Source organism: Sinohyriopsis cumingii, chromosome 10 (genome assembly GCF_028554795.1).
Source record: "Sinohyriopsis cumingii isolate HCF-2022 chromosome 10, ASM2855479v2, whole genome shotgun sequence".
NCBI lineage: Eukaryota > Metazoa > Mollusca > Bivalvia > Unionida > Unionidae > Sinohyriopsis > Sinohyriopsis cumingii.
The window spans coordinates 8,889,788-8,905,137 of record NC_142970.1 but is presented as its reverse complement, the minus strand read 5'-3'; the positions used below and the strand labels follow the sequence as shown (position 1 = coordinate 8,905,137).

Here is a 15,350-nt window from a genome sequence, read left to right as displayed (position 1 = left end):
AACTATATGCTATAATTATACAAAATTATAACTTTATCATTCCACTTACACACGTAATTGAAGTTTCTAATGAATGTTAGTTTATATATTTTCTTTGGTGTATATTGAAATGCCTGTTTGGGGTCTGTCCATTGGATACGTCTGTTGTGCTTTGGTTTATTTCTGGAGTTAATGTTATTGTTTCTTGTTCTCCTGTATCACTTTTTCAATCAATTTCGTAAAGTTTTTTCTTCGCGACTTTATAGCTTGAGCCTCAATCCCAATACCTTAAAACTGACCTTTGATGATTGTGACTTTCACGTATCTTTACTTATTATGGTTCCATTTACTTGCTTCAGTCTTTGGTTCACTTTCAAAAATAAAACAAAACAAAAACAAAACATTACGGAACCAAGCAAATGCATTACAAAAACTTGGGCCAACCAATTCTTTTTCACAATAATGAGTTCTTACAGTAACACACACACACACACACACACACACACACACACACACAACCTAATTTATAACTAATATGTTAATATTTGATTAATTTTAGCTTGAGATGTTACACGCATTATGGATGATGATATTTGGTGCACTTTATTTAACGTTGTTTGGGACTATTTGGTTGTAAATGAAAATTATCCATAAGTGATTCCAATGACATATGGGCCTGTAACTAATCTGCAAGACATTACCAGTTAATTTTATATTTGTTATGTTTACTATTCAGCCAATGGATGATGAAATTTTAGTCCAAAATCCTAGAATCATAACGAAAAATATTCCGTACACTGTTTCGTATTGTAAAGGCAATACTGTACATATTTTCTGATGATTTTGCTTTACATCTTATTTTGTTACAGTGCGGTTTAATTTTCATTTTGACGAGGATACTTTGTTTCACATAATTTTTATAGGGTGTGTTATATGAATCTGGTTGAATACTTATTATATCTCACATTTCTATTCGTGAACGATCATGATTTCCAGTGTGGCACACCGGTCCAGGATTGCTCTATCCTACATCACACGTGACATTTATCCCGACTCGTGGTCTCTTTTGATCTTCTACTGCGAGAATAGTGTACACAAAGTTTTAACACCTTCCCATTTTTAATCATCACTTCTTAGACAGTCACCAAGATAAACATTGATTGTAACATAACTACGTACCAAAACGAGCAGTGGTTAAAGTTAAATGTTCCACAAACATGACTTTTAATACTGATTGACCTACCTACATGTACGGCTTCTTTAGTCTGTCTCGAGTCTGAAAGGACGTAGTTGTAAATGCCAGTTTTTAAGGGTAATTCAATTTTAGATCAAAGTAAAATCGAGAACAAAATTCCATTTTTTTGTCTGCCATGATTAATCTTAAAGATTAATTTTGAGTTGTATGTTTTTGCATGTTCACATGTGTAAGACTCTAAACACTGTTTGTAATAAGCGAATAACGGTTAAACATTTTTGAAAGTTTTCACTGAATTTGTCAACTTTAATCCTATGTTTTCACTCTCCATCCTGGTATTCACAACAGAAGATTTGTTTTATTTCGGCCCTCATTTTCATTCGAAAATGTCAGAAAAAGAATCCACCATTATGCATCAGAGCGAGATAGAAAACACCCACAATCTGGATCAAAATTCTGCGTTCCATTCGTGGCCACCAAAATACCTGAACATATTTGTAGCATTACAAACATTAAACCAACTAAGCAATATGTAAGTGTTGATGATTAATATTTTGTATTACATGCTAATGTATAAAACGCCTGTAAATGGAAACTTTAAAAGTGACCCATCAGTAAGATTTCCCCAATACAAATAATGTAGTTCCTTATACCATTCTAAAGGCTTCGGATGGCTGATATGTCTGAAGCGCTAGCCTTTATGAATCTTGGTTCTTGGCCAGAATGGATCATGTGAGTAAGCTTGCCAGTAGCTTCCCATGGATCGGTGGTCCATGGGGTCTTCCTCCACCTGTTATTCTCCCCAACGATTATAGTCTAATAAATTACGTTAATCAAAAAACTAATACAATTCTAAGAAATATGATCGCATGTAGTATTCAGAATTGGTTCTCCCATAGTAATCACAATCATTGTTCTTCGCTATTCGAACATCTGTTTTATATTATTACAACTTACCGACTTGTGTGTTTAGTTCCTTCATTAGGGGGATATCTAGTTAACTCATTTTTAGAGACTTCCTGATTTGCTAATATACTTGTTTTGGTGTTAAATCTTTATGTTATTGAATCAAACATCTTTTACAAGATAATACACTTTTACTACCACAGCACGGATTTAGTTTCAACTCTGGGTAATAGGAATATGATGTAATTTTATTGTAATTGTTATGGCATTACTTGTACTACTTGCATTTAGGCCAATTGTCAATTAATTGGTTCTGTTTTCATCATTATTCTGTAGTATTATTGGAAATTGTTCTGTAATTCGTTATGTTAAAGATTTGGTAATCTCTTTTGAAATTGTTGTTTGACAAGTTGTTTCTTCTAATATTTTTGCTTCTTTGAGATTTTGCAAGCTTGTCACATACTCAGCTATGCCAAAACTAGTTATACATACTGTTGTACTGTATGATGGTATATCATGCAAAATATAAGTTAATGTAAGATCAGAAAGATAATGTTACGGTAATGTGAGGATAATGTCAAGGTATTGTGAAAAAATGTCCAGTACATGTGAGAAAAGGAAAAAGTAATGTAAAAGTAATGTCGAGGTAATGTGAATACATGTCAAGTTTATGTGAGGATAATGTCAAGGTTATGTGAAAAAAATGTCAGGATAATGTGAGGATAATGGCTAGGTAATGTGAAAATAATGCGAAAGTAATGTGAGGATAATATAATTTTTGTTAACCCAACGTAACTTTTTTCACCCAAACATTAAAAATGCGCAGAATTTAAGATGCTTTCAGAAAGATAATGTTGAGATAATATTGAGATAATATCATGATAATGGTTAGGAAAACTAAAACGTGCCTTAATAACCATATTAACTACTAATACAAAAAGTTCACAATCCCATTAATATTTTGTGATGGTATGTACTGCTGTTTTATCAGAAATAAAGAAATCAAAAGGATTTTGTACTGCATCCTTGCATAAGTTACTAATGCTTGCGTATCAACATCGCGAGACTAATTTTCATCTTAAATTGTTAGTATATCTTTAAGAAGAACAAACCTTTATATGTTTCTCCTAATTAAAAGGACTGCAAAATGTATACAAGTAACACGTTTACTTCGACTCATGATGAAGTGTTGCTTTCTGGTAGTCATGTTAGTGTTATGTATAGTTAATAAATAATGTGTGCTTGACATTTGTCCATGATTGAGGATAGAGATTGTGTGTGCACCTGTTTTTTTTTAAAATTTAGTTTAAAAGTTGTAAATAAGTTGGTTACTGACATTATGTTCAAGGACTAGCTTTATTTACAAACTAGAATGTTCTTATCATTATATAAGTATAGCATTGTTTCTTAATTGACAGATTTGACTTCATATTTCATGTAACTTATTGTATTGAAAATTTAATTATTTTAAATTAATTAAATGATATATTACTGGTATTGTTTCTAATAAATTATATGATAAAGCAGGAGAATTTAGAATTTTGAACTACAAATGTCTGATTGTATTGCACATATATCTTGCTACGTTCAGTGAAAATATCTTTATTAAAAGAAACACTATTTGTGGCACTTCCATTAATTTAGTCGTATGTAGTTCGTTGTATAATGAGATATCCAAATCGTCGCATTTATTATTCATCTATAAAGATGTTTACGAAAATTAGTGAAGTTTTCCAGAAGATACTACTATATGAATCAGTTGACAGTCTGCATATAAAAGTGTGAACACATTAATCATTCCTTTTTTAAGTTCAATCTGTGGAGTAATTTACTATTGTCTTCAGATATAATTTGGGAAGAATCATTTACTTAAATTATTCATATGAATTAGAAAGTGCTCATGGACCTTTTGGACTAAAATATTTCTTTGGGTATATTGTGAATTCATTCAGAAACATTCTGGATTTTATCATAGTAATACACCACAAACATTGGTACTAAGCACATTCAAGACTATTGAAATTCGTTTGGAACACTCAGCATGTTTGGACGTATACTTGAACATTTGGGATTTAATTCACAATACTGTGCCTTTTGAAATTGTGCTCTGTATTCTAGGGAAATAAATTATTTGATGACATACTAAACTTGTTGGTTTAATTTCTTTTTGTTACTGAGTTTAGGACCGCATAGTCTCATTGCACACACACACACACACACACACACATATATATATATATATATATATATATATATATATATATATATATATATATATATATATATAATGTACGCTGTATCACTGATTTACCAGGAGACGTTAACATTTTTCATTAAAAGGTAACGAGTCTTTGCCGAGTTTCCTTTTAATGAAACATTTATACAACGAGTGGTATATCATTTATACAACGTACGTACTATAGATATATTCTATTTATATCACATAGAAATACACATATTTGCACTATGAATGGAGTTTACGATATGCTCCTGGCAACTGTGTATTGATCGAGTGAATGAACTCCTCACATGTAATTCTACGATTTTTCTTCTTGTTCACAATAACATATGGAGATTGATAAGGTGTTTTCTATTTCGATTCACATTTATTTAATCATTATAAGACACACTCATGATTTAAACATGAAAAATGTTTTTTATGAAGAAAGGTCAGACATTCACGTACTGGCGTATGGGAATTAGCGTGGAATAGAAATTAAGTGAAATGACGAACCAACAAGAGGTAATTAAAATATTTTAATATATTGACAGTTCATCTAAGTCATTATTCCGCTTTAGTTAACATTTCTAAAGACTGTACAATTCTTTCTTTCACACTCTCTCTCTTTAGACGTCTTGACTAGCATTACCACGATTCATAGGTCCAGAGTTCTCGTCGTATGACAAAATAAAATTCCCCAACGCTGAATAGTAATAATAAACATACCGGAAGTTTGTTTTCACTTGCACAACATAAACTGTTATGCAATACTAATGAAATAATGAGAAACTAAACATTTCGTGAAATTCAGTGAGTTATTTAATCCTTACGGAAGTCATTGTTGGCTGGGGCCATATGATTCCTAATAATGCAAAGAATGTACTATTAGATTTAGAGCGAACAAGAGGCAAATTTGATTAAAAGAGAATATGTATATATATATATATATATATATATATATATATATATATATATATATATATATATATATATATATATATATATATATATATATATATATATATAATGGAGTAAATTGGAGAAAAAAAGCCAATAAGAACGACAATTCAAAGTATCTTGCAGGTGATATTTATTTTAGCCTTGCACAGGAATAAAATAAAAAATTATTTGTGTAACTTTGTACAATCTATGACGTGTGAAATTAGAAATTAGGGATATCCATGGAGAGTGGCTATGCCAAACACCTGGCATAGAATTCTACTGTATTTTGGCTATATAGTTTGAAAAATAGACGGAGGATGGTATTTGTACTGAATGCAATTATGGTATTTTTGGAACAAGGCTGGACTTGCTCGCTAAACTGTAGCTACTGACACAAATTAGATTGACATTTAAGTGCGTTGAATTAATATCTTTTATTTTACATCTTATTGCTGCACTTGGGGTTTTAAAAGGTTGAGTTCCACAACAGAAATGATCAAAATATGACCTAAATCGATCGAGTAGAATGGTATATCTCTTTACCTAGAGAATTAACATTAGATTTATATTTTAGAATTAATGTAAATATCGATAACAAATGTTTGAATAATGTATACTAGCGTCCTTTTCTCCCGCCAATCGTGATAGAGAGCATGTAACAAAAATAATACTTCTTTGGAAAAATATATTTAAAAACTATTAATTCCTATATTAGATTGAATGTGATCTTAAATGTGTCAGAAAAGCAGTGACATATTTGCCAATGTTTTGCGGTGATCTTGGGGGATTGTATCCTTTACGAATTGCCAAAGAAAATTAAAATATATTTCATAGATATACCTTATATTAGAATTCATAGACTACGCCAAGATTAAAACTGTATCTATATTTGGTTAGGAATAATAAAAGTAGAAATAATATTTATGCAATGCAGAAGGTACCTGCACATTTTCTCCAAGGAATGTTTCTCAGGACATTATATATCTTTTTGGGTTGAGATAGTCTTTAAAGGAGAAGGGGTAAAAGCATTTAGACCGAAATTGAAAATTTCAAATTTTAATAATCAGAATAAACACACGAAGTCCCCCGTTATATCTAAAGATATTAAATTAATAATAGTAATGAAAACATAAATATAAATAAAATAAACCGCACAGAACAAATCATAGAACAACAATCATGTAGCTATTCCTATGTTAGTTGTGAGGTAACGTGGCAGATGTAGTGGAAAATAAGATATTGAAAAAGTTCTCAATACCCTAAATGATGAACTGAAAAGATAACATTATATCAATCTTCGCAAATGATAAGCCAAAAAGTAAGATTACATCGCCCTAGGTGAAATTGTGCTGATGAAGATGAAATGAAATAAATAATTGTAGAATTCATTGTCATATAACAAACAAATTTATGGACATCGCTTATTACAAATATAGTTTAAAATTACAAATTACAGATAATCTCATATAAAATTAAAGTTCCTGTAAAGTTCCATTTTTTAAGAGGTTTTTGTGAAATGTCAATTATTTGTAAAATTTTGGAAATATACATATCACTTAGTAGAGCAAGTTAAAACTTATTGATTCCATACGAATCCATATTGTAGTCTGGATAGTTTATCTTGTAATTTATCTAAAACTGAATTTTAAGATAAGTAGTGCATTTACCGAACATTCGGAACTGACAGCTAAACAGGAAATTAAGAATGCTATTTAGCCTAATGATTATATTGATATGTATGTAAAACTAAAGGATCTGAAGAGTAAACGTTTACTGATTTTAGAAAAAGAAACAACGATTATAGTCATGCACAGAAAGTTTGGAAGGCATTTCAAATAAAAGAATGGTGAAAGAATATCATTATTTGTATACGAAATCTGATATTCTCTTACTAGCAATGTTTTGTAAAAATTAAATATATAATGGCTTAGATTGTGTCCATTGTTTACATTATTATATATATATATTATTTATATTGCACATGATTGAGTGAGACTTTGTTCCTAATGTCATGTCCTGATTGCCTATTTTGTGTGATGATTCTAATAAATAAACAAGCTCTTTTCTTAAACTTAAGTTTAAAGCTTCACCTTGTTGCGAGTTTAATGGACGATTTCCATTAGAAATGGCCCGTGTTCCTGTACATTCTGTTGCGCTATGGATCATGTGACAGTTTTTGTACACATTTGCTTTATAAACGAAGCAGTGGTTCGTTTTTCATATCACTCTCTTGGAATCAATGATCAGAGTTTGCAGTTGTATTGAGATATAATTTGTGATGATTTACAAGGATTATTCATTGGAATTCCATAACGCTTTTTGACCATTTGGATTAAAACTCCACTTGGGAATTATAGGAGACTCATTCAAAAATATTCTTGCTTAAATGATTGTGGAGCCTCATCTTATTTAAGATCATCACAATCAAAACGCCGGAAATTCGTTTGGAACATTTGGTTGTTTGGACTTAGGATAGACATTCACTAATAGTTGGAAATTTGCGCACTATACCCTAAGTGTATTTTGAGTTTTCACTTTGTGTTCTATGGATATGAAATACTTGTTGATTTTGCTAAACTTGTTTGTTTCGCTTTCCTTTTGTTACATATTTTAAGACCTAGAGTCGCTGCCAGTTCTCCAGAATGGTATGGAAGGACTCATTTAAGATTACATGATGTAAACTGGATTTTTTAAATACAGACATTGATTTGAATCTTTTTGTTGTAAAAGGGTAACATAGACATATTTCGAATAGCAGTGGCATACAATATATTATACAGAAAAATAATTTCAGTGATTAAGATTTATGACAATAAAAAGCTATTGTCATATATAAATAATATTTATGGTTGAACAATTACGCAACATTAAATTGCATAAGTTTTCAAACGGTTTCCCAAATAATTGTTCCGCTAAGGTATGTTATCACGTGCGTGATTCCAATACTCAGTATCCATTAAACTCATGAAGGATGGGTGTAAAAATTAATGGTTGAGTGATTATCAAGTTACGTTTGTTAAAGATATGGGAGTAAATTTGATCGATTCTGAAACATTTTATCCTATATAGTGAACAAAATTAAAGTCTCTGTAAGTAACGAGGACACACATGGCATTACCATTTAATCAAATTCTCTGATTATTCCATATATTAAATTAAATACTGATCTTTGGACGAAATCTAAGAATGATTTAAGGAAAAAATCATTTTTTTGTTGGAAGTAACGACAATCGTATTTCGAAAATGTTTGAAAGATTATTATTGTTGATTTAATTAGCTAAGATAAAAGGTAATACGATGTTTATTAGCAGATCCAAAAAGTAAAATATATTCTGTATTTAGCCTGCGACAGACTTAAAACATGTCAAACATTTCGCTTAATATAGTGAAAATGAAAAAAGGGTTGTTGAACGTTTAAGGATGAGTGGAATGGGAAAATAATATACAATATTTTTTAAAAGGCACTACAATACAAAAATAAAAGAAGCAAACTTAAAATTAACAAAATCTCCAAATTTAAAATAAAACAAATTATTTTTTGGCCAGAATAAAGAAAATCTATACTTTTAAGTTTGTCACGTTTGGAGGTGTTTTAGTTTTAAGTATGTCACTTTTGGAAGTGCGCAAGAATTAAAACCTCAATTTGCCTCCAAAATTCTTCAACTTCTAAATAAAAGAGCGAATTTGTATGAATAAAAAAGATATAGTTTGCTCAAACAAATGTAGAAATTATAGTTAGCTAATGACCAGTTATCTCGACATAATACGAGATGTATGGATATGCAAAAGAATATGAGTATAGTAAAATATGCCATTGATAAAGAATGATTGATACTAAATTGGTGTCATGGTACATAATACTTACTGCATCAATATTTAATAGATGATACATCCAAGGCTTATATTTAACATTATTTTGACAAACAGAATAAAACCTTGGTGATCACAGCCGAAATTATAACCATAACAGAATATATCAACTAATTATAAATATATCTAACATAACATTTAATCATCTTTTCATATTCCTTTCTACACTGAAAGATTTGTAGAACCTTAATGTTAGTAGCCAGTTTATTGACCAAATCTTCCAGAAACAAATTTATTATTCATATTTGCTCAGACAGTACGGATAAAGTATTCATTAATGTTTCCTTTCTAATTATGCTTGTATTAAAAGTAACGCAAGGACAGATATAGGATCCAAAGCTGATCCTTTCTAAATGAATGACTGACTTCAACTATTAACATGCATCATTACGGTCTATATACCTGGCACACGGTATGGAATGAAAACATCACATTGAAACTTTGGAACGTCAAACCCATCGTTGGAAATAGAAGAAGATGAGGTGCTATTTCTTATAATGCCAGACTGATTCGTGAAAGACGACTAGGATTCATACTCTGCCTAAGGACCACATTCGTGTCGAATATATCGACTTATAATTGGCCAGAAATAAATTGATTGAAATGAATTCAATTTAAATAAATTATGGTGATATTTTACCTGAGAAAAGTTTGGATTTGCCACGGGAATGGGGTTTCTATAAAAATAACAAACACATATTTTAAGGAATTTAACCGTTTATCTTGATATTTCTATATTGTGTCAAGATAATTGTAACATCATTATGTTTCAATTATCTTGTTATTTTTTGTGCCACATCGTGTTTAAATATTTTGGAAGGGTTTAAGGTTCTATTGTTTTATACTGAATTCTTCATATAAAAATGTTTAGAAATTGAATTGTAGCGCACCAAATTGATACAATTGTATTGACATGTTAAATTTCGTATATGTTGACATGCCGTATAACGCTAACACACAGACACACACACACACACACACACACACACACACACGTACGTACATACATACATACATATATACACATACATACATACATACATGCATACATACATACATACATACATACATACATACATACATACATACATTCATTAACGATAGTTGTATTGAACCAGTTATTATGTCAGTCTCTAACCACGCAATAATAAATGCAGTTATCTAATTTCTGAAATGCTTTGTTTCAGATCCAGCAATTCCTGAAGAGATTCTTCAAATGGATGACAGTTCCCTTGAGATGTACAACGAAGCCCTGAGGGATGGGACAGAAAAAGTTTACAACATTAGAATTATGGTGGTTGGTCAGTATGGGGCCGGAAAGACAACTTTAACAAAGCGCATTCTGGGTCAGCGTGTGAATTTGTGTGAACAAAGTAGCACAGAAGGCATTGACGTTCATGTTCATTGTAGCCGAGTGTCCCTGGAAACTGGTGAATGGACAACTCAAGATCATGGTGGGTAGCCACTTTTTGATTTTGGATTCTCGATTGCTCTCCTACCATGGAAAATAAATTTATTCTAGTAGCAATCAGTATATGTGATGAGTGAAAATCATTTTCATTATATCAGTTGTGTGATATCGCGTTTAAATTAAGCGCGTACCAAAGAGAAGCATATTACAAAATCGAGACTCCTTCCTTATGTAATACTGTACAATCTTTTGTCAACATTTCATGGTTAGATTATGTATGGCTCAGTACTGCCGTAGCGTTTCCTATTTATATTAAGAAATTATATTTACTATCACTTTTGTTATATTTGTAAAACATTAGCTAGAGCTTGTTTGACATTTATTTGGAGACTTCATGATGATTTTAATATGTTTTTGAAGAAGGTTTTACCTGGCACTGCTGAACAGTCATTCTGACCGAAAATGTATCCGTTATTACTAATTCGTCATTTAATATTAAATTTACCTTGTGTTGCTAAATCTCCATACTCGCATAGGATTTACCAAGTGTTGCTAAACTATCATTCTGACATTTACATAGTGTTGATACAAGATTTACCTCAAACGCAAGCGAAATATCACTTACACAAAAACACACCTGTTGATGTCTTGAAGTGAATAAGCCAAACACTGCTGTTGCTTGTGTGAAAAATAGTGAGATTCGTTTAAGGCAAATTTGGAAACTATAAGCCATCTATTGATATCTTGTGAAACTTCACTGAACATTAAACGTTGAAAATTTCATCTTCTGGGAATGGGTTAGCGAGATATCCCTTTGATAGAGACACGATAATCATGTTTTCGTTTCCGTTTATGTAAGATCGCGTAAGATCGCTCTTTCTATGCAAATGTGCGGCCTTCGTTGTGGTTGAAAATATGTCCAACAATATGTTCAAGGGTTCTGTGTAAATGCATTTCTAACACGTTACACAGACTGCCTGTTTAGCCTAGGGGTTTACTAGAGGAATAGCCAAAGTTTTGAATTGGTGCTGAAGGAGTACGTACAGAATGTTTTAAAGCATTAGGATCAAAACCGTGAATTGACAAACTCATTAGCCTAAACATAAATCATTCAGGTTTGAAGACATTTAAATTCTACACATTTGATGTTGATACGTTGATAAGCGTGGCTGGAGATACTCTTTTAAACAGCTTCTTGTAGCAATCAAGCTAAGAAGAAATCATGACATAAACATACAATAAATCATATTGCTGTTACATGTAACTGTTTGGCAGATGCCACACAGGTGATAAATCTTAGTCCCAGCTGGGTCTTTTGTTGAGCTCTGAGTATGCAACCACAATAAAGCGGGGCTTATATCAATACCTGTCCTATATGAATAGAGATGGGCGTGAGGGCAAATAATATATTTTTAAATGTTTTATTTCCAGAGTCAGAGAAGTATTTTAGACTTCAACGCCTCGTTAAGCTCCTAAATAAACCTGGTGACTGTACTGAATCCGAAAAACAGAAAGAGCACGATGAGACTCATTCTGACTCAGATGTTGTTACTGTTGGTAGTAACATCAACATCGACCACATAGATGCTGTACCATTGCCGCAACAAGTCATTGATGGACAAATGTACGATTCTTCTCAAACGAGTGATGCTGAAAAACCTTTAACTCGAGAAGATAAGAAAAATGATACAATGATGGACATTATAAAACTGGTAAATGATAATGCTGATAAACTAGAGAAAAGCCGAGTGGAATACGCACCGTTGTCTATGTGGGACTTTGCCGGCCAATATGTATTCTACACCACCCACCAGACATTTCTGACGAGACGGGCTGTATATATATTGGTGATAGATCTAAGTAAGCATATCACAGATCTGGTGAGCGATGACGAAGTTTTCTTTGATAGCAAGGGAATACAATTGTGTAAAGTCTATGGTAAGTTTGACAATGAAAATCAAGATATATATATATATATATATATATATATATATATATATATATATATATATATATATATATATATATATATATATATATATATATATATATATTCTCATGTACCGTGTATATACGATAGATATTTAAAACGTTTTGAACAAAAAGCTCTTTGTTATGAACACTACGTTAGTGCATCCCATCAAATGGACTTCCCATTGCACCTATACACACGTTACTATTCTGATTATCCAAGTATAAAATACTATTTTACGTTTATCGTACAATTGGAAACCAGCACTACCAATTTCAACGCGGTTTTCATATTATCTGCTCTCCAAGGAACCGTAGATGGCGTAATTCAGCCGAAAATAACCTCTTCCTAAACAAAGGATTTTTGAAGGATGCAGCAACGTTTGGATGCTGTTCTCCTTCAGGAACTCTGTCACAATGGCGGATTTATGCACCAGTGCGTTGTTTAGGATTAGATGGAGACCTTTGGTACCCGTACGCGGACGGATCATTCAGCAAGAATTTATAAGTATTCAAATCTCGAATGACTTAAGAGGAGTCTGAAACAGTTATCTATACGACAGGGACTATTGGAAACGAAAATAATGCGTATTCTCTGCATAATCCTGCTACACTGAGCAATGTTTGGTCTCATCTAACTTTCACCGATTAAAGCTTTATGATTTTCTCTTGAGACGGGTTCAAAAAAGTAAATATGTTTTTGATTGGTCACTATTTTCATAGTTGTGAATAGTCGTTTGGCGATTTCAAGACTAGTTTGGCATTGATCATCTGTAAACAAACGCTGGAAAAAATTGTTCAAACATTTTGAGTTTCAAAAGTGAATTGAATGTATTAAAAGCAGCTGAAAATATAATACCCATGATAACAGAAATATCTTCCATTGTACAGTGAGAATCTTGATCCATCGCTGCCTTTAAAACAGTCGTCCAGCTCATCAATTGCAGGCAACAGTCTTTCAGAATGTGGTTCATATCCCATAGATTTGGGACCATGTATAAAATAATTTATAATCCCTAGGTATTTTAAAAAATTCAGAAAGTATTCTTTCTCGCCTCAATGTAAAATGTAAAACGAACGTCCTCAAAAACTCGTTGATATAAAATTGTATCCTCTATGACTGACTAAATGTTTTTTTTATTTAATATACTAAAATGCAGACATGTAACAGCATGTAACAGTACTTCAGCACCATCGTGGTTATATGGTTGTATACTTAACGTGAAGTTCTAAAAAACATAGAAGCACAAGATAATAAAGTACAAACATTAATGATGCCAATATTCTGTAATATATACACCCTTCAGGAGGCACAGAGTCAGATACATGTGTCAATTACACGATCTGCACACCGCGCAACCCATCTCTGTGATTGATTCTAAGAGATGCCACTGTCCAATAATGTATCTAATGCTCCGAAACGTGTTTGCACAGTTTTCAGACTTCACATAGGTTTATGGCGAACATACAGATTTCTACAAGTTTGAAAGACGGCATGTGGAATATTCCATTAGGAAACGGGTGATTGCTGGGCAGCTTTGTCTGCTTTATCTGCCATTCATTACCATGTATAGCAATTTGACTAGGCGGCCAATAGTATAGAATATCTTGCTCAGATTCTATGAGCCCATAATGATTTTGTAACATCAGCGATTTTAACAGGTTGCCGAACTTTCAACGTGGAAAGGCAGTCCAAAATAGACGATGGATTTTTTTAGAGGTTTCAAGGTAGTTCTAAGCTTTTGGTATGGCTTTAGCTTCTTCATTAAACAGTGGAGCTTTGTCAGGTAGCCGGCTCGAGATGGTATATTGGTATTTTCCGTTCGAACCGTCTATATACAATGACTGATGACCACGGTAGGTGGTTCTGATTTCGTCAAATGTGCTCTTTTAAAAGAGAGGCTATGTTGAGAAGTTTTTAAATTTTAAAATATCAAATATTTTTTAAGCGGTTTGTGTTATCACAGTCGTAATTTGGGAATACAAATTTTATTATATTTATAGCGTGGAATTTCTATGAATAAGAATTCGTATGCCAAAAGGTGGATTCACATTTTGTTTCTGAACGTACAAGGTTGTTATTTAGGCATTAAGACATGACGTAACTAAAGATAGTAGTGTATGGAAGAACCAGTGTTCGTCTGAGGTATAGTGATAGTTCATAGTTCATTTATTTCGGCACACAAGTTTTCATTACGGGAATTTCTAAATGGACACGAACAAAGTCTAAGTCCCTGGCTGTGTACTGGATCAAACATATGCAGACGATGTCCTTCCAGTCTGCTCTTCATAAATATTTGCCTACCACATATGTCATTACCAACTTCCCAAGAGGAGTCACGTAATAGACATATATTGCACATGATTAAAATTAATGAATGGCGGGACCCTGTGGCAGAATGCAGGTAGATATAAAAATATCAGTATGTATTTGGAAACAAAGTTTTCCGTCTTGTTCTCTTTCTCGTTGATATTTTTGCATCCCCAAAGTACATGTTGGCTGGTATAGTCGGCACGTTAAACAAAATGCATCAATCTGATGATCATGAAAATATAAAGAGAGAAGGGTCATAATTTAGTCCCCTTCTTTATGAGGTAAAAGAGTGTCAAGGTTATTACCCCATTGTTGCAAAGCTAACCTACACAATTAAACAATCATTGTATTGTATTTTATATTTAACAGTCTAACGAAAAGCGCACAGATCTTATGGAAGCTTAGTTGTAGGCCTTAGGAAATGGGAATCAAAGTTTGTGGACTTTTGTTTTCCATCCCTGACATTGAAAGACTACATAAACGGCATTAAATATATATACATATACCTGGTCACGGGCATTCTTTTAAGTGTTTAAGCTAA

The 15,350-nt window shown here is 32.2% G+C and overlaps 1 protein-coding gene across 4 annotated transcripts in view; it reads left to right on the top strand.

Moving 5' to 3' along the window:
* LOC149789581 (uncharacterized) overlaps positions 1-15,350 on the top strand; it is a 74,348-nt gene that overhangs the window by 41,563 nt on the left and 17,435 nt on the right. For all 4 annotated transcript variants that reach the window (XM_089971603.1, XM_089971605.1, XM_089971601.1 and 1 more), the window contains 2 exons: positions 10,301-10,567; positions 11,956-12,462. In XM_089971603.1, coding sequence (XP_089827729.1) covers positions 10,301-10,567; positions 11,956-12,462 — 774 coding nt within the window. The remainder of the gene's footprint in view (positions 1-10,300; positions 10,568-11,955; positions 12,463-15,350) is intronic.